The following is a 22,394-nucleotide window of genomic DNA, read 5'->3' as shown; positions in this document are numbered from 1 at the left end:
GTACATAAATGCAACAGGGGTGGATGAAAGAATCCCCCCCCCATAACTACCGTATTTCAAAGGTAAGGAAATGCATAGATATTCATTTAATGATCTGGTCCTTTAAGACTTAAAGTGTCCTGGCCCCATTAAACATCTTGAATCACTAACTTGAATCACGACCCAGAACTGGGGAAGTGGAGTCCTCTGCAATTTTGTGGGCTTTATCATAAAACCAAGAGCCCAATGACCTTTTGTTGGCATTAGCAAATAACACTGATTCTTAATGACTAGGGGTTTTTGTACTTATTTAGATCAACCATGTACTGCAATAATCTGCAACTGTATCTTAAGTATTACTGGACATGTCTACAAATAAACATATTGGAAAGATCCGGGGGCTGAATAAATGTGAGCATTGGGGAATAAATTGGGGGTTACTAATGCAACGAAACATCTACTGCAGTAAGAGACCTACAACTGCAGCTGCTTCTGCAGTGCTGGCAGGAAAATGCCAATGACTCAGCAACCACATTTAAATGTGAAACAATGTCGTGCTATTATGGAACTTTTTTGTACTACAATAAACAGTGCATACATTTCAGTCATTTATATCTAAACCAAGTTCTCCAATGGCTTTTTAATGCCACTATTTTTAAATTTCATATTCCTAGCAGCAGAAGACTTTCATGATGATTTAAGTTACTATTTGAATCACAAAGTACTTACAGGCTGGTCAATATGTGATAGAAGTGGCTACATGCATCCTCTAGAGTCAGAGGCACCAAATGCCAATAGCAATTAGTAGCAGGAGAGGGGAAGGACCATAGCTCAGTAGAGAGCTTCTGCCTGGCATGCTCAAAGCCCCAAATTCAAACTCTGGAAAGCCACTGGAAGCCAATGGAGACAGTACTGAGCTGCATGGGCCAGTGGTTTAACACAGTATAAGGCAGTTTCCAGCCTTCCCATGCTCTTGCCTTTATGTCTTGTTTGTGGGGCTGCTGTATTTGTTACTGACCTCATGTAAGCCACTATGGGAGCCTTTTCAGCTGAAGAGCATGGTAAAAATGCTTTAAATAAATAATCACTCAGAACATTTGCTGTTAATGCAAGCAATCTTGGCAGTCCCTAGATGCATGCTCAACTCACATAGCATGTCAACCCTACCTGGCATATGTAGGTCAGCATGCACATTCATCATCAACAATAAAACAGAAATATAAACTACTACTCCTCAGAACATTGTTTGAAAAATAGAATGGCCCTGGAGAAGATAGGATTTGGTTATCCACAATTTGGATCAGAAATCCAGAGGGGGAAATTCATGGGGACCCTTTGGCCTCCAGATAATAGAATAATAGAATTGTAGAACTGGAAAGGATCCCAAGGGGCATCTAGTCCAACCCCCTGCAATACAGGAATCCCAGATAAAGCATTATGTATGTCAGACTACACTCTCATCATTGCTGACCATTGGCCATGCTGGCTGGGGCTGACAGCAGTTGGAGTCCAATAACATACAGAGAGGACCACATTTATTTATTTTAATAAATAAATATTATCATCATCATCACCATCTCTGCCCTAGATTCCAGGGAAGGCAGAAGAAATCTGGTGCCCTTCATTTCTAGTACATTCACAGGACAATATAACTTTATTTATTTAATCTGACTTGAAGTTGAAGCTTGTTTACCAGTGTAACTCTTACAAAGCAATTGTCATACCAACACAAAATGTCAAGTTGCAGAAAATAGCCTACACTTAACACACTAGCCTACACTTAACACACAGCAACGAGCTACTAGAATACAAACAAAATTATGAAAAACATCAAAAACAACTACTGCCCGACCTCCCAAAACAATTTTAGAGGTTAATAGATTGGCTTGCATTTTGTTCTGGGTAAATAATATATCTCAACAACAGCTTACATTAGAATGCTTAATTTATAAAAACATCCCCATGGTTTTGTCTCTGAGATCAAGTGGCATGAAGATCTTCCTAATGTGAAGTATTAATAGAAGACTTTTCCTTTGCATAGGAGGTTATCTACCTAAGCTGCTCTGACTGGCAACAACTCTCCAGGCTCTCAGACACAGGTTTCTCACATTACAGTACCTGCTAAATCATTTAACTGGAGTTGCTGCCAGCCTGGGCATTGAACTTTGAAACATGCATGGATGCAATATACCTGTATGTGCTCTACCACTGAGCTACAGTACCTACAGTTTGGGGGTCTTTCAACAGCTTTGAAATCAGCTTTTTTTTTAAAGAGCCAATGTCATCAGCTTTGGGGCTACTCTTGTATGTGAAGCCACTGACTATTTTTCTTTGACTTTGTTGTTGTTTAGTCGTTTAGTCGTGTCCGACTCTTCGTGACCCCATGGACCATAGCACGCCAGGCACTCCTGTCTTGCACTGCCTCCCGCAGTTTGGTCAAACTCATGTTCGTAGCTTCGAGAACACTGTCCAACCATCTTGTCCTCTGACGTCCCCTTCTCCTAGTGCCCTCAATCTTTCCCAACATCAGGGTCTTTTCCAAGGATTCTTCTCTTCTCATGAGGTGGCCAAAGTATTGGAGCCTCAGCTTCACGATCTGTCCTTCCAGGGAGCACTCAGGGCTGATTTCCTTCAGAATGGATAGGTTTGATCTTCTTGCAGTCCATGGGACTCTCAAGAGTCTCCTCCAGCACCACAATTCAAAAGCATCAATTCTTCGGCGATCAGCCTTCTTTATGGTCCAGCTCTCACTTCCATACATCACTACTGGGAAAACCATAGCTTTAACTATACGGACCTTTGTCGGCAAGGTGATGTCTCTGCTTTTTAAGATGCTGTCTAGGTTTGTCATTGCTTTTCTCCCAAGAAGCAGGCGTCTTTTAATTTCGTGACTGCTGTCACCATCTGCAGTGATCAAGGAGCCCAAGAAGGTGAAATCTCTCACTGCCTCCATTTCTTCCCCTTCTATTTGCCAGGAGGTGATGGGACCAGTGGCCATGATCTTGGTTTTTTTGATGTTGAGCTTCAGACCATATTTTGCGCTCTCCTCTTTCACCCTCATTTAAAGGTTCTTTAATTCCTCCTCGCTTTCTGCCATCAAGGTTGTGTCATCTGCATATCTGAGGTTGTTGATATTTCTTCCGGCAATCTTAATTCCGGCTTGGGATTCATCTAGTCCAGCCTTTCGCATGATGAATTCTGCATATAAGTTAAATAAGCAGGGAGACAATATACAACCTTGTCGTACTCCTTTCCCAATTTTGAACCAATCAGTTGTTCCATATCCAGTTCTAACTGTAGCTTCTTGTCCTACATAGAGATTTCTCAGGAGACAGATGAGGTGATCAGGCACTGCCATTTCTTTAAGAACTTGCCATAGTTTGCTGTGGTCAACACAGTCAAAGGCTTTTGCATAGTCAATGAAGCAGAAGTAGACGTTTTTCTGGAACTCTCTAGTTTTCTCCATAATCCAGCGCATGTTTGCTATTTGGTCTCTGGTTCCTCTGCCCTTTCGAAATCCAGCTTGCACTTCTGGGAGTTCTCGGTCCACATACTGCTTAAGCCTGCCTTGTAGAATTTTAAGCATAACCTTGCTAGCGTGTGAAATGAGCGCAATTGTGCGGTAGTTGGAGCATTCTTTGGCACTGCCCTGCTTTGGAATTGGGATGTAGACTGATCTTCTCCAATCCTCTGGCCATTGCTGAGTTTTCCAAACTTGCTGGCATATTGGGTGTAGCACCTTTGACTTTATGCGTACTCAAAATTTGATGTATGTTAATGAACTCTTAATTGTTGATCATTCTTTTGTTGTGATGTTACAGTGATAGTATACTTTTTATTACCGTACATTGCATTCTTATACTGTACCAGAATATATATATATATTGTTTTTTAATGTGAACTGTTTTTAGCACAGATGTATTTGTGGAAAATATGATATATAAATAAATTGACACTGAAATCAAACCCGAGTGCAGAAATGACTGCTGAAGTCTCATCCAGAACTGAAACGCTTTTACATGTTTGACGTGGGATTAGTATAAGAATTCATGGTTTCCCTAGTCAGGTATTCATTCTTTTCTTTTTTTAAAAAAAAGTTGTCTTAGGGCTTGAGCCAATATCTTGTTTAATATCTCACAGTGGACATTAATTTATTATTACAGCTAACATTTTCGCAGCTGCCAAAACTTACTAACCCTGTGCAGATTCTTCATGGACAGGTGTCATGGACATGCCTGTGATCTAATAGAACTATCAATCGATCTGTTGAATCACAAAAATGAAATGCTTCAATTCCAGGACTGAACCTCTAAAGATTGAGAAAACAGCATGTGGGCCTGAAGCAGGAGGAGGGCCTTCCATTGGCTGGGAGAAAAGATCTTTCCACAGATCCCAATTCCTCTCCCTTGCTCCAACATCTGTGTCCCATGAATTCCAACCTCTGTGGCCAGCTTCTATTTCAGTCCATGACCAAGGACTAAATCATGCTATGGGGGAGGTCCTCAATTAGACCATTTGTTGTTGTTTTTAAATGACAAGCAACCATGTCAGTTTGATCAGAGAAGCTGTGCTGGGCATAGCTGTCAACTTCCGGATTGGAAAATAAGGGATCAGCAGCGGCGCGGCACCGGAAGTCGCTTCTGTGCATGTCCAGACACGCGCGGAAGCGACTTTGGTGCTGGCTCTGCCCGATTTCCAGTGCCCAGACATGGGCAGAGCGGCACCGGAAGTCGCTTCTGCACATGTCCAGACATGTGCAGAAGCGACTTCCGGTGCCGGGCTGCCCGTGTCCGCATGTCTGGGCACCAGAAATTGCTTCTGCGCATTTCGGCCATCCGGGGGAATTACGGGATATTTTGCCATTCGGGATAACAACGGGAAACGGATTTAAATACGGGGTTTCCCGCGAAAAACGGGAGACTTGACAGCTATGGTGCTGGGGGAGATGTTTGACCCTTTTCCCGGTGCACTATTTTCTGAATGAACACCCCCTCCTCCCTGCTACTCTTTGCTCCAGGAGGAGAAAAGTAGGTTAAGCACAACAATTCTTTTCAAAGTGGCAGGCTACTACACCTCTGTTTTATTAACAAAGAAAATGCTGGGAGATATGCCCACAGAAGTCCAGTGCAATATGCAGTTTGGTCCCAAGAAGAACAAAACACCCAAGGTATACATATCTTTTCTCTGTCCTTGTGACAGTAACAAAACATACACATTGTTTTATGTAAGTATTGCAATTTGTACTATTCATTGTGAATTCCAGACATACCCTGTTTTCTGGTTGTCAGTTTAGAAGGTGGGTGAGCAGCACATGGATCTAAAGCTTTTATCATTGAAAGCCTTCCAAATAAAACCATAAAACTACCGGTAGTTAAGTGGTCCCCCACTAAATATTTAAGTAAGATAAAACAAGCACTTTAATGTTATATCAATCTTTTATAAAACTAAGGAGTTAGCTAATGCTTTCCAAAGGTTGTGGTCACCGAAGTTCAGCTATTTCCCCCCTGCTGCCCCCCACCCACATATTGATTTATCCATTTTCGTTTCATGCATTAAATTCAGGAATAAAGTTTACTGTGATCAGCAATGTGAAAGGGGTGGGGCTATTTACTATGCAAAAATAACAGCAGCAGGAATGGAGTCATAAATATATAAATACCATGTTAATACCATAAATACCATGTGAAAACCTGTTTAAACAATTTACTGTCAAGAGAATAAGATTAGAACTGCCTCATGAAGAAGAAGAAGAAGAAGAAGAAGAAGAAGAAGAAGAAGAAGAAGAAGAAGAAGAAGAAGAAGAAGAAGAAGAAGAGTTTGGATTTGATATCCCGCTTTATCCCTACCCGAAGGAGTCTCAAAGCGGCTAACATTCTCCTTTCCCTTCCTCCCCCACAACAGACACCCTGTGAGGTGGGTGGGGCTGAGAGACTTCAGAGAAGTGTGACTAGCCCAAGGTCACCCAGCAGCTGCATGTGGAGGAGCGGAGACGCAAACCCGGCTCCCCAGATTACGAGTCCACCGCTCTTAACCACTACACCACACTGGCTCTCATGATTAGACCTGTTGAAACCAATGAGAAATTAATGGATTCAATCCTGCATGCTTAGAACCAATAGCCAAGCTGTGAGTGCTTAGAATAGTTATACCAACTGTGCACCAATATAATGTCAAAAATGTGACATTTACACTAGTTTTGCAGGCTAATGTGCCATGTTTAGGATCGTGACATAGATTCATTGTGTTTTTAGGGAGGCATACATTCTGATCAATACTCAAGCAAGATATGGAAGCTAAAATCCACTGGATAGCTTATTTGGCTTGAGCATGGTGCTGATAACATCAAGGTTGCAGCTCCGATCCCCATATGGGACAGCTGCATATTCCTGCATTGCAGAGGGTTGGACTAGATGATCCACAGTGTCCCTTCCAACACTACAGTTCTATGATTCTATGATTTCACTGAGGATTGCTTACTTGCAAGCTACACAAGAACCTTGAAAAATTGTGGGAAACCTAGTCTGGAGAAGGTGCTGTTGAAGCTTATAAGTTCTCACAAAACTACAGCTCCTAGGATTTGGGGAGGGGGGGCAGTGAGATGACCAGGAAGGGCCGTAGCCCAGTGGTAGAGTATGTGCTTTGCATACAGAACGCCCAGATTCTGTCCCAGGTGTCTCCAAGTAGGGCTTGGAGTATCTCCTATCTGAAACCCAGAGGAGCCACTTCCAGTCTTGGCCTGATTCAGGTTGCTTCCTATGTTCCTATGTCTCTTAACCCAATCTAGGGGAGCTTCCAGACCTGTAGTTTACTGAGCATTCATCCTGATATGTCAACACAGAGGTTGGATGAAACTGACAGCTAATGGTACACTTTCCATTGCCATTTTTGTCACTTATCGGAATTTTCGCAGCTAGAAAAGTGATGGTATAATCACGAAAGAGTGGGATAACAATCAGATAGACAAGAAGCAGCCTATATGGAAGTATTTATTTAGGGTTGCACAATATATCAGTATATTGTCCAAAACCAGTTTGAAGTCCATATCGTGATCTTGGTTCATAATTTTTGACCTTGCAGTATATCGTGAATCATGATGTGTGTGTGTGTGTGTGTGTGTGCGTGTGCGTGTGCGTGTGTGTGCTATGCAAAAATCACAATGTGCGAAAAACCGTGAATCCAGCCAATGCTTCTCTCAATTCCTGCAGCCCCTGTTATCTCTGCTGGCCCATGTCTTCCCTGCCTCCTGCAGCGGGCAGCAAATCACAAGAGCAGGCACCAGCAAAAATCACAGTGCAGGATACCAGCCAATGCCTCTACATAGCTCAATTCCTTATTTCAGACATCGTGATATATTAGCATATTGTGATGTTTAGATGATAATATATCACAGTGTTGAAAATCAGATATCGCCCAGCCCTACTGATATTGCAACTGTACCTTGAGAGCAGAGGGTTCATACATTACCCACTCACATATGCTCCCAAACCACGGATTTGCCCTGGTTTACAATCCTGGGTTGCAGGGCAAGTGCAAAACCATAGTTTGGTGTTTGGGGTGTAATGGGAAATCATAATTTCTCACAAACAAGGAGTAACTAAGCAAAGTACAAAAGGTCGGGAAGAGGGATAAAAGGGGAAAGTGCAAGTGCAGAAGCACAGGCCCAGGGTTTGTCACCATGGAACCAAACCATAGTTTGATGTTACGTGCAATCCTGTGTGTGTGTGCGTGTGTGTGTTCACATCTGCCCCATTTCCCCCCCATGGAAAACAAGGAGGAAGATCCGATAATGCTCACAAGTCTACTTTTATCGGGAAGTTTTACATCAGTTATTTACCTGAGGCTGTCATTGTTCTTCATGCTTTCTGTGGCCATGATATCTTCCCACTAGGAATACAAAGCAGACATAGATGCAGCTGTTTCCTTTTTTCCCTTCTGTGACTGTACATCAGTCTCTCATCTCAAAAAAGAGAGAGAGCTCTGACTGATCATGTGGAACATTTCACTAATTTCTTAAGCCTTTCGACCCAAAATCGCGCTGTGGTTTCCTCTTGTCGCTCCTTCTTCAGCTTCTCTCAAATCTTTCTCTGTGAGTAACTCTTCAGAGGGCTTGGCTTTCTTGCAGACATCTACGGATTAAGCAGAGTGGTGCTGTGCCAGGAGCATTATATAGATTTGTTCCACAGCTTGAAGGAACGTCACATCATTCCCTCTCTTACAGTTGGTGAACTTTATCTCTTGGTGAAAGTAATTGAGAAGGTGGAAGCTGTTACTTTCTTATTTTCTGGGATCCAAATGTTTGCACTCGGGTATGCCCTGTTTCCTCCTCTGGATTTGCTAATGGCCATGTCTTAACATTAGATCTGTGCTCCTGGTGGATAAAAAAGAAAATGAGTATGTCAGAAGATTGGCATGAAATGCAGATTGAAACTTCCTCTGAAGGGTATGGAAATGTCATTTCCTCTGAAGACATCACTGCAGTTTCTGGCTATTATGAGTCATGCTTCTAATTATAAATTCCTTCGTGCAGTATTGTGCTTGTAAGCACAGGGAGAGCAAGAAAAAAAAGTTAAGGACTTTTCTTTACCTTTTACGGTGCAATCACAGGAAAAATGCAAGTATCCACTTTCTGTAGAAGACATTGTGCATTCGTTAAAAGCTAGAGATCTACTTTCTTCTTGTCCCAGGTGATATACTATTTAACCTTTGCTAACATTCTGCTGCGTGGGGGAAAGATCATTTGAGCATATTAGAGAAGGGATATTTTTTACTTACAGGGGGAAATAACGGCTTGCGGGTATATGGTCTGATCTGATCACAGAAGAATGTAAAAAATGGGGTCTTCCGAAGATGCATACTGAGATTGCTGCTTTGTAACTTACTCACTCAGGAGTGAGCAACAGGAAGGCCAAGTTGCTCACTCTATCTATTCAGGGTGGTAAAAACAAAAAGGGATTGTGAAGAGCTCAAATGGGAGCTTTAAAGGGAGCTAAATGAGCTTCTTATAGATGTTTAGTTACAGAGACTTGGATGCCTTTAGTCTCATCCAAGAGGGCTGTTCATATGTTGTTCGGCCCAATTGATTTAAGTGGAAATTGCATTAACATCAGCATGTTTAGGAATATAGCTTTACATATTTCCATTGAAATATAAAGATTTCACATTACAAGCATTAGCCAAACATTAATTCAGGACATTTTTCTTAAGCTAATTTTTGGATAACCATACCTGATAAAATAAATTTGTGTGTAATTCTCCTCAATATGCCACATGGACACATACATTTCATTATTCGTCCCATGTTTATTTCTGTTTTCGTGCACACACAGAAACCTTTGCACAGAATAACTCGGTGCCAGAGAAATGCAGGGTTGACTAAAACTCAGCAGTAGCAATTTTATTAGAGTCAGCAAGAATTAGATTCAGCAGAAGAGGATTAGATAACAGGTGTCAGAAATGACATGAAGCAAGTGTGAAATTTACTAAACTGCAGTGTAATCAAGCTATATACTATTCAGGCCAGTGTTGAGTGATCTGTCTTCCACAATCAAAGCATCTCAGTTCCATTATTCAGTGCCATCAGTTGCAAGTAGTTCAATGCACTCATTGCAGCCAGTTGGTATAGATATAAGGGTGGACCACCAGGCTTGGATACTATCTTCCTTCTTAGCCTTATTTATTTTATTTATTAAATTTATATCCCACCCTCCCTTCCAAATGAGCCCTTGTATACAGTATTGCACTGCTTCCTTACCGTACCCTTTTGAAGCAAACCACACTTCCCCTAGTTTCTGAGCCTGGTTTTTAGTGCTAAACATTGTTTGCTGGTTCAGATGAAATAGCAAATTATGATCGGCTTTAAACTGAGGAGGATTGTTCGATCTGAAGGGGCTGTGAGGAGAAGAGGGAGCATGTAAGCCCAATAATCTAATCAGGTCCATAGTGGCTGGGGCAACTCAGTCAAATGGTCCGCATATAACTAATAAATGATCATGATGTAAGCCAAGGTTGAGGCTGGGAGACATGTAGCTCCCTCAGGGATTGCAGAGATAAAAAGTATGTTCCCAGTGGTCTTATCAGAAAGGGAGCTTACCACATGAGAATAAAATGGGCAGTGAGAAAGGAGACCACGTGTGCTACCTTGGAGGAACAGTGGAATTAAAAACATATATGCTGGATTAAAAGAGGGGACGGTATAGCAAACTGATTGGGCTGACAATGTTCTAACATGCACTTTCCCCAGCCTGAGAAGACCAGGCCTATTTAAGGGACTTGTTGCCTGGAGACAATTTTGCCCAAAGGTTTGATATATACACATTACCTTCAAAAGACTCTTGGGATAAAGAAAAACCCCACTGGACTGGTCTGCAAAGGGGGAAATGGTGCTGCCGAAACGTCAATGCTCTTTATTTAAAGATAATTGCCTTGACTGCTATTATTCTAAGCAGAAATCACTCATTTTCAGAAACTTTGGATGAAACTACATTGCTCATTAAAACATGTGCCAGCACCCCGGGTCAGACCAAAGAAACTTCAGACACACGGAGTTGCCAACTGTAATGAGTATTCCATTCATTCATGGGCCGGGGAATCGCATCTCACTGTCTCTCCCTCATAATGATCTGGGTGCCAGCCAACCAGCCTTTAGCCCCACTGAAACCCTATTCTTGCATCCAAGACAGCTGACCCAATAATGAGAAGCCAAAAAAGACAAGAAGGGAGGAAAGAGTTTATAATGAAATGAAATAAAGGATATGAACCATATTTGTTTACCGCAATTTTTCTCTAGATGAATCTGTTGAAAACCAATAAAAATGATCAAGCAAGAATTATTCGGATGACAGGGGGAACCAATAAAACATGAGAGGTTTTGCTATGGAATCAAATTGCCTTCCCATCCACAGAAGACAAAAATATGGAATCTTTTCTTCGTGTTTTAGTTCGGTATTAAGTCTGTATTAGACTTGAATCCAAGTAAGCTTCTGAGCATCCTCTGAACTGAGTTCCACTTATAGGGCAGCAGAAAGGGGAGGTAATTTTCAATGAATTCCCCACTCAGTCCCTTTTACCCCCTGATAATCTGTGAATTGGGACCCAGGTGGCGCTGTGGTTAAACCACTGAGCCTAGGGCTTGCTGATCAGAAGGTCGGCGGTTCGAATCCCTGTGACGGGGTGAGCTCCCGTTGCTTGGTCCCAGCTCCTGCCAACCTAGCAGTTCGAAAGCACGTCAAAATGCAAGTAGATAAATAGGAACCGCTACAGCGGGAAGGTAAACGGCGTTTCCATGTGCTGCTCTGGTTTGCCAGAAGCGGCTTTGTCATGCTGGCCACATGACCTGGAAGCTATACGCCGGCTCCCTCGGCCAATGATGCGAGATGAGCACGCAACCCCAGAGTCGGTCACGACTGGACCTAATGGTCAGGGGTCCCTTTACCTTTTAATCTGTGAATTACTGTGAGGACATTCTGGATCAGCATGACAAATGGGGCTAGGGACTTATGGGGCAGGAAGAATTGGCAAAAATCGCCTTTCCTCCTTATGGCAGGATCCTGTTCGTAAGCACTCACTCTGTTGGTGAGTTCCTCCCTCCTACAAAAGCACAATGAGCTTGATAGCATACATCCAAATATGCATTTGCATTTATGCACACCTGCATTGTTTTGCTTCAGCATGGTAGAATAAAAGGGAACTCTGAGAAGGTATTGCAGCCAAGTCCTCAGAACATGAAGCAGCTGGCTTTCGTTTCTGCTAAAACAAAGTAGCAGGCGGAGTTGGTGGTTCATGAGTGTAATGGCACATTTTCACTATTAAAACTATTTCTTAAAGGCTTTACTGGTAATGGTGTCATCAGGGCAGGGCTTTGGAACCGAAGTCCAGAGCCTCACTCAGCAGAATGAACAGGGCAGCCCTCAAGCATAGCAGTGCTGACCTGCCACATTTCAAAGTATGTAAAGTAATGTAGATTATCATCTGAAGAGGGGGTCACCTAAAAGGCTAGTCCAGAGTGTAAAATTACCTAACTATACCATTATACCATGAAGGAGAAATGAGACAATAGCCAGGATGGTGGACCACATGAGTCATCCGTCTAGACCAGTTGTAGAAAGATGCACCCATCATTAGTGAGGCTCACTTTTTCTTAACTGTCAGAAGCTAGAAACAAGAAGATTCATTACATTTATATTGTAATTTTGTGTAGTGAGTCACATGGGAAATTGCATGTGTGCACCTACACTATTTCCACTTTGGGGAGCTTGCAAGATGAGGTCCTAAAATATTCAAACTGCCATGAAGAAACAGAGTCACACCGCAGTTCAAGATGCCCGGTTGCAAGCTGCAAATATTTTATAAGCATTACCATAGACTTGTAATCAAAAAACTAAGTAGAACTCAGGAAAGTATTCATTATTAATAAACCACAGGTCTTTTCAGCCAAATGGAGCCCAGAAAATTCCCAGCTGTATACCATTTGCTGACATAAGAAGAATGGCATGCAAGCCCACTCCCCCAAAAAACACGACCACATGTAGCTGCATGGTGTACATATTTAGCCAGAAAATTTAGCTGAGTGACTCTCGCGTTTTGATGTATGAATTCCACATGGCATCCAAAACTTGTACTATGCTGAAAATGTGTCCCTAGCAATATTGGAGATTAGGGCCACAACTTTGCTGCATGCCACAGACGCATTTTTAAAAGAGACACGACCACCCCTCAAAGATTAGAATGTTCAATTGCTTGTCTTGTGTGATTAAACACCATTCCAAGAATGGCAGGTCGCATGTGCTGAAAGCCGATATTAATGACGGCAACTGAATCTTTGTGGGATTTTTAAAGAAAAGTCTTAAAAGGAACTCTGGGTGCACAATTGGGCCATATTTTTGAAGGGTTAGGGCGAGTGGCAGCCCGTATGGAGTGGCAGCCCATATGGAGTGTGCATGTGCAGCATTCTGTACAGACTGTGCATGTGCGGCATTCTGTACGGAGTGTGCACGCGTGGGATGCTGAACATGTGCAGTCCGTACGGGCTGTGCCGACCCGGGAGCCGGAGAGGGTTCCTCCGCCACTGCACAGTGCCACCCACATACCATTCGTTTGTGCTAGAAAGCAATGTCTTGTACACTTATATTTTTTCATGGGTTAGGAAGAAAGAGGGAAATATACAGCACAGCAGTATTTCAGATATACAGAGTATTTTCTTGCATTTTATGGTTTGGACACAGCAGAAATGCAGGATTCAACTAGATTATACGTTCTAGCACTAAGTACTGTTCATAATTACATCACCACCACCTACAATTTGTTTGTTGCATTTACTTGTACATTTAGATGATCAATCAACACAGCTAATAACTTGGTGCAGCTAACATCCCTCATATCCTTATTCTGTTTAAGCTTTGACCAAGGGTGAGATACCCAGTGTTTTTGACACCATCCATAATTTATGCATTCGTGAACACAGGTTACAACAGGGGTCCCCAACATTTTCAGGCTTGAGGGTGTTTTTTTAAAAAAGAAATCTAAGATACTGTTGTGGGCACTACAGCATACCCACTTTCCAGAAGAAAAACTGCTCAGACCTCCCCCCACCCCCCAAAACAGGCAGACCCTACACACCCCAAAACATATAAAACAAGACAACTCCCTCAAACCCCCCCCCCACAAAAAAATCCCTCTAACCAAAGAAAAATAAAAAAATAAACCATCCATTTGCTTTTTGAAAAAATAACCAGTTTGGGATCCTAGTCCAAGTAGCGTAGTATACAAAATCAAATTGGTTCAGTACCAATAGCAATACCAATATTTTAAAATGTTGCCTCAAGATACTGTGATCTTGGACGGTATGGTGTGTACACACTGATGCAAGCAAGAAATGGGCAATTTAAATCCAAAATGGGAGTGTCTACCACTCTAGAATATCCTCATCTCATCCTAAGACTATGCAAATAATGAACCCATGGTCCCCCCCCCCCTTACAGCCTAGTCATTTAAGACAAACTGGATACAATCTTGACCTGCTTCCTACACCAGCTCCAGATCCTAGAAATACCAGACCCGGCAACAGACAACACTATGTGGGCCTGTTGTGTCTTGTTCTGCACTGGGGGCCTCCTCCTCCTCATTCCCACAGATGCACTAGCCAGCTGCTTCATAGCTCTCTTGCTCACCTTTCATTGAACTCAGAACCATCAGTTCCAATGAGCTGCTACTACTCATCCATGGGCATCTCAAGCTTACCTTTCCAACTCAATTAGGACCTTGAAACAAGTTTGTCTGTTGTTGTTTTATTGGACGCACTAGATGTTTTGGGATGGTGAAAGCTGCATCCAACAAAATAATTAGAAAAGGGCTAACTTGTCATTATTAACTACTAGGGAAATAGGGTTGCCAGACTCAATAGTGGACAGGACTTCTGTGCCTTCAATTGCCCTGCTCTCTTTTGACTCTGGAAACCTTAAGAGAAACCAGCAGACCCTTTGCTTGGAAATTAAACCAAGGGTCTGCTGCTATATTATTAAGTCCTTCCTACAGCCAGCTTCCTTCTATAATGTTTACTCATAAAGTATATTGCATTCAGCAAAGATCTTTTCCAATATTAACTAAAAATTCCTGTTTCCGGGTTCTGCACATTCTAGTGCTTCCTGTTAATCATGCCTGGGAGATTACTGATGAATACCATTAAATTCCGCCCCTTCTCTGTAAAATGACTTCATTGTCAGTTTCTGTTCCCATTGGTGGAGGTGGAGGGTAAGACTGTAATTATTGGTTTCCTTGCAGCTTTTCGTTTGCATTTTTATAGTGAAGTAGTTTTATTTCACTATTTTAAAGGGAAAATTGGAAAAAAGAGAAAATAAGCTGTTAAAGGTTTCACTACAGCCAATAATCTGGAGGAACAGAAACTGACAATGGATAGGGGAGCAGTTAAGAGTCTGGCCATTCTCCAGTAAGCCAACAGCAAGCAATAAAAAAATCTTTTAACAGAAACTGAAAAACCAAGAAAGTTTTAATTAAAAGCACCAGAGTCCCAAAATACTTATTCTGCTCATATCATAGAGGCTGCAGCATTCATTCCAAGAAACAAAAAATCACCACAACCCAAGTATTTAAAAGTATGGAAGAGCACCATTAGATTTATTCTCCACAAAACATTAGTGACAGTTCCAGAGAAAAAGGGCCACAGAAGCAATCCAGGCAATATAAATGCTGCATAGTAATACGAGTTGTATTAAGAAACCAGTAATAACAAAAGTTTAACTTTATATGCTTACTGATATTGTATTCTAGTTTTTCATCATAAAACCCATACCTCAGTGTATGGCCTTTAACCCATACACATTTTTTTTGTAGAAAAAGTCTTCCCCAGCTGCTATTTGCTCTGGGAGGAAAATTCTTATGGGCATCTTATATTTTAATGAGGAATCTCCCCCCCCCCACACACACACACACACTGTGGACCTGATCAAAATCAGGAGCCCCGTGGCTGCTATGTGATTTTTAGTGTATTATGATAAAACTCTGGTTTTCTGGTCTAGTGCTTGCCTTCTTGGTTGAAAGCAAAAGGAACTGAACTCCATTCACCTCCCTTTGGGAATGTCTGTTGTGCAGCAGCATTATTAGAGCATTAAAAATAAACTCCTGGGAACAATTTGAAGACAAATCTCCAGCAGAGAAATACCATTCAACAAATTAGGGTGCATAATCTCCTTTTGTTCCTCAGCAACCAAATAAATGATTGATTGATAATTGTTTGTGTGTCCATCAAGTTCTGTAAACTTGTTATCTAAAAAGGTTTGCTTTAAAAGAGTTAAGAATTTGACCCTTATTTCTATATTTGGGATATCATTTTTCTCTCTGAAATCTCTCTCTCTCTCTCTCTCTCTCTCTCTCTCTCTCTCTCTCTCTCTCTCTCTCACTGTGTGTGTGTGTGTGTGCGTGTGTACAGAGAGTGTGTGCAGCTAAACCAGTAACCTAAATATGCAATCACAAAGAGGGCCGTTCTGCATCTATTAATTTGATTCTTAAACAGATTGGCAGCAATCCGGAGCCCTTGGCAGGCAGGCATTTCACATTCTCTTGACAGAGAAACACTCCAAGTGGCGTTGGGTGTCACATGTTTGCTTTTCTCATAGGAGAGAGTGAGGAAAACAAATTCAGAACTTTGCACATAGGGCTGAATTGAAATCACTCCTCAATATGCAGGTGCAAAAACAGAGGGTCCTTTATTCATCATTTTTTAAAAAATGCACCATCCAGCTCAGTATTGTTCACACTGGCTGGCAGCATCTCTCCAGGTTTCCAGAAAGGGGACATTCCCAGCCCTACCAGGAGGTGCGTAATATTAACTACCCAATATACGTTTTCATTGCAATTTTCCCTACTGTATGCATTTTTTGCAAAGCAACATACCTCAATACAATGCATTTTTTACATGTAATTTTCACGAATTTATGCACACTTTATCCTCGTATAGCTTTTTTTTGTCCACATTCCTTGCCTGGAGAACTACATTGGAAAATTCAGAAAGCGTGAATTTTAGTGGTTTCAGAAAGTGTGAAATAGCTAAATTCACCTTTAAAATGACATATAAAATTACGAATTCACATTTAAAATTTACATATGCACAGTTTAGGTACTAAGAGTGATGAACAAGGATTCAGAGAATGTGAGATGAGGGGATGCTCCCCTTGTTGAATGGTTCCTGGGACATTCGGTGTCCCAGCCCAGTGAAACACACAGATAGACATTATTTCCAGACACTTCCACTCATTTTAAAAAAAACAAAAAACGTCTTCTTTGCCATGCCTTGCACAACTCTTTGGCACTGCATACCTTGTCTGAGCTTACTCTCTGCTAAACACTGGAATGGTTCCAGGAGCGTTGCCACATTAGTGTGCCACAGCAAACACAAAGAAGGCTCCCATGAAATTTTAAATATGTAACAGATTTGCTATGGCAATGTGGCATGGTCCCCAATGAATGTCCTGATCTATTACGACACAGGACACTTTTCACTTATAATCTGCAGTGAGAGCTAAATAGCTCAGGGCAAAACCACAGCAAAGACCTCAGCACTTCCAAAGGAGGGAATAGAGGAAGAATGAGTAGCAGGACAGGAGCAGTAGATAACTCTGGTTCTTGAAAACGTACTCTGTAAAAGAAGGTCTACAAGAATCTTATATATCTGGGGCGGGGGGGGGGGGGAGAGAAGCGTGGTTAAGGTTTTTGATATAGACATATACAGTGGTACCTCGGGTTAAGAACTTAATTTGTTCTGGAGGTCCGTTCTTAACCTGAAACTGTTCTTAACCTGAGGTACCACTTTAGCTAATGGGGCCTCCCGCTGCCGCCACACGATTTCTGTTCTCATCCTGATGCAAAGTTCTTTTTTTTTCAAATTTAAACTTTATTGAAATTCAAATCAAAACAACTCCAATCAAAACAAACAGACTCAACTCATAAAAACTCCAATCAAAACAAACAAATTCTACAAATCATACAAAAATATCATATAAACAATTTTACAAATAAACATAAATGAAATCAGATAAAAGTTCCGCTAAATTTCCTTGTCTAATCTCTGAAGCAAAGTTCTTAACCCGAGGTACTATTTCTGGGTTAGCGGAGTCTGTAACCTGAAGCGTCTGTAACCTGAAGCATCTGTAACCCAAGGTACCACTGTATTGGAAATAGCCACTGAAAGCTCAAATTAGGAAATGGAGAAGCTGACCAGGACCATATTTTATTTAGCAGGGTGATGGGAACAGGACTTTCCTGTGCACTTCCCAGCCAACAGGCCTGGTATGGGGTTTTTATGCAGAAACCTAGAACGAGGAAACTGCAGTCCATGGGTAGAAAATGCTTCTCTCCAGTGCACTGTGCAGAGGATCATCTGGCTCTTCAGGTCAGGTAGTTCTGGTGTCCATTGAGACTGGTAGCACAGAACGTCGAGAGACCAACAGTAGGGGGAGCCAGAGCCAATGGCAGACAGAACCACCAAACTCTAGTTCTGTCCCCATCCTGCTCAGGAAGAGGATGTTGAAGCTGTGAGAATGCAGGCAGGTGGAGGCTAGCTGAGGGCAGACTGAAGATGATGGGGCAGTGCCCCCATTTGCCCCAATGGATGCAGCTCCTATCAATCCTGAGCATTGGTCATGCTAGCTGGGGTTGATGGAGCCCAGTGACGTCTGGAGGGCTAGAGTTTTCCAATTTAAAACATACCTGTCATTCTTCTACAGAAGTTGCATCCTCCCCTGCCCCCCAAGGATCTTTTCAGCCATTTTTCAGAGAAGCGTAAACCACCACACTATTCACCCAAGCTTTTTAGTGACTGTTTACGGTTCCGTCTTATGTTGGAGATCTATATGTTTTATGCCCTTAAACTGTGCTGCTGCTACTTACATTATTGTTATGAGTTTGGGGTTGTCAGGCACCCATAATTCCTAGATCTAGTAAGTGTTAGAATTTTAATCAAGGCCTGGAGTGTTAAACTGGGTGACAGACACTGAACCCCTGGATTCAGGAAGTGTTAAACTAGAAGCCAGGATAGTTTCCTGATCAGGTAATCACATGGGGTGAAGAGCCATTAAAGAAACAATGGAAAGGTGATCATCCATTAAGAAAGCTAAGGAGAGGGGGTTCTATGGCAGACGGCAAATGGGTGGGGCCCCACCTTGATAGAGAACAAAACCCTGAGTTAGGAGTTGAGAATTGGCTGTGATGCATAGCTGCCAAGTCTCCCGTATTCCCTGGGAAACCCCCGTTTTTTCAGCTGTCCCCAGCCAAAAAAACGGATTCGTTTTTTCACGGTTTATTCTGGCGCAACGGCCATTTTGGAACTGGGTGGAGCATGCTCAGAAGCGACTTTTGATGCTGCTTTGCCCAGTTCAAAATGGCTGCAGCGCGACTTCTGGTGCGGCGGCCATTTTGGAACAGGGCAGAGCAGCATCAAAAGTAGCTTCTGAGCATGCTCCGCCCAGTTCCAAAATGGCGGCAGCGCTACTTCCGGTCTGCTACTTCCGGTCCAGTCCCTTATTTCTCAGGCCGGAACTTGGCAGCTATGCTCTGATGTGACCTTGGGGGAAATTGGTTGTGGGCTGGAAAAGGCAGAGAGAGCACAATGTTTCGTTTCTGTTTGAATCCAAGGTTGTGGCTATGAAAGAAAGACGACCCTCTTAGGGTGTTAATGCTGCAAACCCCTCCATGATAGGTTCAGGTTGTATATCCATGGAATCTCACACCACTCAGAGATTGGGGTGACGAGCAACATAACGTTTAAAGGTATTTACATTTTTAATCTGTACAACACCCTGTAAATCCTAGGATCAAAAGCAAGAGAATTAACCAAAAATCAATCCTCACAGAAATGCTGTGAGGTGGGTAAGTGACAGGCCTAAGTTCAGCCAGCAAATTTTGTGACTGGGCAGATTTGAACTAGGAACTCCCTGACCGAAGGCCAAACTTGTTGCCTGTATTCATCATAGTGCTTTCCAGATGTTGAGCCACCACTCCCATCATCCCTCATCAATGGCCATGCTGACTGGGTTGATGGGAGCAGAAGTCCAGCAACACCCAGAGGGCACCACATGAGTGACCCCTGCACTATAATAGCATACTGGATCTCTCACATCAGGGATGGGCTATTACCTTTCCTCAGAGGCTGCCTGGGATGAGGCTCAATAGGCAACTGCTAGAAGCAGAACCTACACGCATCAGAAAGCTTGAAAAATGTGCATCGCCCTAAACGGCCTCGGTCCTATATACCTAAAGGAGCATCTCCACCCCCATTGTTCAGCCCGGACACTGAGATCGAGCGCCAAGGGCCTTCTGGCAGTTCCCTCACTGCAAGAAGCAAAGCTACAGGGAACCAGTGGGAGGGCCTTCTCGGTAGTGGCGCCCGCCCTGTGGAACGCCCTCCCATTGGAGGTCAAGGCGATGAACAACTACCTGACATTTAGAAAACACCTAAAGGCAGCCCTGTTTAGGGAAGTTTTTAATTTGTGATATTTTAATGTATTTTGGTATTTGTTGGAAGCCGCCCAGAGTGGCGGGGAAAACCCAGCCAGATGGGCGGGGTATAAATAATAATAATAATAATAAAAGGTGAACACTTCCCTGTATAGGGAAGATTTTAATGGGACTTCCGAGTTCACCGCGGACATCTTAAGAGGCGCGGGATAGCCTCTCGGGGAATCCCGAGCTTTTGGGGGCGCACTGAGGTTCTGCAAAGGCTCTGCGGACCTCCAAAACCTCAGGGGGGTTACCCTGAGGGTCATGGCACCCAGCGGTGCCCAGCGTGCTCTCCTGCACCTCGGTTTTCTCCTTTTAAGAGCCGAGGAAGGGATTGAGCTGCGGGCACGAAGGGGAGAAGACCACTAGCCCCATTAAGCACAGTCTCTGGCTTCTGATGTAAAGCGGTGAGCTTCCAAAATATAAGAAATTCGTGGGATATTTGAATTGAAATTAAGGATTACCTTGAAGATTTGGCGAATTTTAATGTGGCGTGTTGCTGTGGTTTTATATTTGTTGGAAGCTGCCCAGAGTAGCTGGGACAAGCCAGTCGGGTGGGCTACTAATTAATTAATTAAGTCGGCCTCATCATCATACTAGAATCACAGGTTTCCCCTATGATTATTGTTCGCTCAATATCATTGTAGAAGCATTCATTGTAGAATAGTGTTCAATGTTATTGTGATAAATAAATAAAATAGCTGAAGACTGATGTTCTGCTGAGTTCCCTAGAGCTATAACCGTAGGCTGGTGCAAGTCAGCAATAAACACCCGGTGTCAGTGAAGTTAACTCTTTATTCAAAGAAAACAAAACAGAGCAGGCCTAATGACGACAGCAACTCTTGCCCCAATGAACCAGTTGTGAGGACTGAAGGTCCCTGCCTTCCCACTGCTCTCTAAGGCTTCTCCCCAGGTCCTTCTCCAGCAGCCCAAGGCTCCTTTGTCTTCTCTCTTTGCTCCGCCCTCTTCATTCCTCTCCATGTTATGGGGTACCAGGGGGGAGAGGAGCTGAGTGCAGCAGGAGGGGGAGATTCCTTGGCTTCTCCAGCAGCCCAGCGGCAGAGCATATACCCATGCTGCCTGGGGCAGGTGTACAGAGGGCTCCCACAGGGGAGGTGGGGGCGCCTTTCTGGGCGCTACAGTCCAGGGGAGGAGAGGGGCAGGGAAGCTGCCGCCCACTCTCCTCCTACTCTCCACCACTGGGTCAGGCCTGCCCTGGTGGCAGAGCTGCTGTGGCTGGGTGCAAGGCATGCCATGGCCGAGTTGGGTGGGTGGCAGCATTGCCACCCATTGTCCTGCTCTCCTCCCCTGGGTCAGGCCTGACTCAGGGGCAGAGCTGCAGCCAGGCACAAGCGCCCAGTCAAGGCTTAGCTCCTTCTCGCTTGCAGCCAGGCTCTGATGAAGGAGCCTGCTGTGGGGGCACCTGTTTGCGCCCCCTCACAAAATTGTGCCCGGGGCCACAGACCTCTGCAGCAGCCTGCCTCCATTCTGCCTCTTGACCCCTCTCTGCTGATGCCTCTGATTCTGAACTGCTCTCTGCCCAGCCTCCTCCTGCTCACTCAACTCTGTTACCTCTTCAGCTTCCGACACCTCCTCCTCCCACTCTGCTCTCTCTTCTCACTCTGACCGCTCATCATCATCCCACCACCCTGGCTCTGCGCCTTCCTCCTCTGGGGTTCCCCAGCTGGTGTCTTCCACCTCTCCTCCGCCTGTCTATGACATGTAGCATGTTAAGGGAAATTGTTTGGGGCTATGTGTTGTGGAACAGGATGAATGCATTGGAATAGGGCCACCTTCCATCACCCTCTGGGACACCTGATCCCCCAGGAATCTGCATAAAGACCCATTCGACCTATTTAGGACAATGCTGGAGGGAACAGCCTCATCCTACTCTGTCTCAAATGAATACAATTTTCAGTGGGGTTTGGGTAGGGTTCCTAGTACTTAGTAAGCCTTTAAAAATAAAAATCTTATAGAGGAAAAAGACAGGAAAGATAGGATACCATCCTTTGTTTCCTTCCATCCTAAGTGACTAAGGATACAGCTGGGCCAACGGGAATCCATTCGACATACTATGGAGAAGGAATGGTCAGCTGCAATTAGAATACTCATTACGGAACAATTGTCTCCATATGCAGCAGAAAGCCTATCCTTTTTTCACCTGTTACTAAGAATACATAATTTCATGCCTGTAGACAAAAGAAAATCCATAGCTGAAAGACAGCTGCCAAAACACATGGCATACTGCGAGGTTTCCATACGAGGAAAGGTTAATCTCCAAAATACAATTGCTAGTTTTTTCAAAACAGTTTTAAAAATTGAAACGAAAAACTCAGGAACTCGTCACATCAGTCATGCTTGACATCTGTTTTGAAAAGATTTATGAAGAATTCTGCCAAGATTTGGGGGGA

General features: G+C 43.3%; 1 protein-coding gene across 1 annotated transcript in view; it reads right to left on the bottom strand.

Moving 5' to 3' along the window:
• SACS (sacsin molecular chaperone) overlaps positions 1-22,394 on the bottom strand; it is a 63,741-nt gene that overhangs the window by 34,268 nt on the left and 7,079 nt on the right. Inside the window, exon 2 of the mRNA XM_060273828.2 lies at positions 7,814-8,347. Within this exon, the coding sequence (XP_060129811.1) occupies positions 7,814-7,851 (38 nt within the window). The 5' untranslated portion in view covers positions 7,852-8,347. The remainder of the gene's footprint in view (positions 1-7,813; positions 8,348-22,394) is intronic.

The sequence above is a fragment of the Zootoca vivipara genome, chromosome 4 (assembly GCF_965207765.1).
Source record: "Zootoca vivipara chromosome 4, rZooViv2.hap1.1, whole genome shotgun sequence".
In the NCBI taxonomy this organism is placed as follows: domain Eukaryota; kingdom Metazoa; phylum Chordata; class Lepidosauria; order Squamata; family Lacertidae; genus Zootoca; species Zootoca vivipara.
This window is presented reverse-complemented; position numbering and strand designations above follow the sequence as displayed.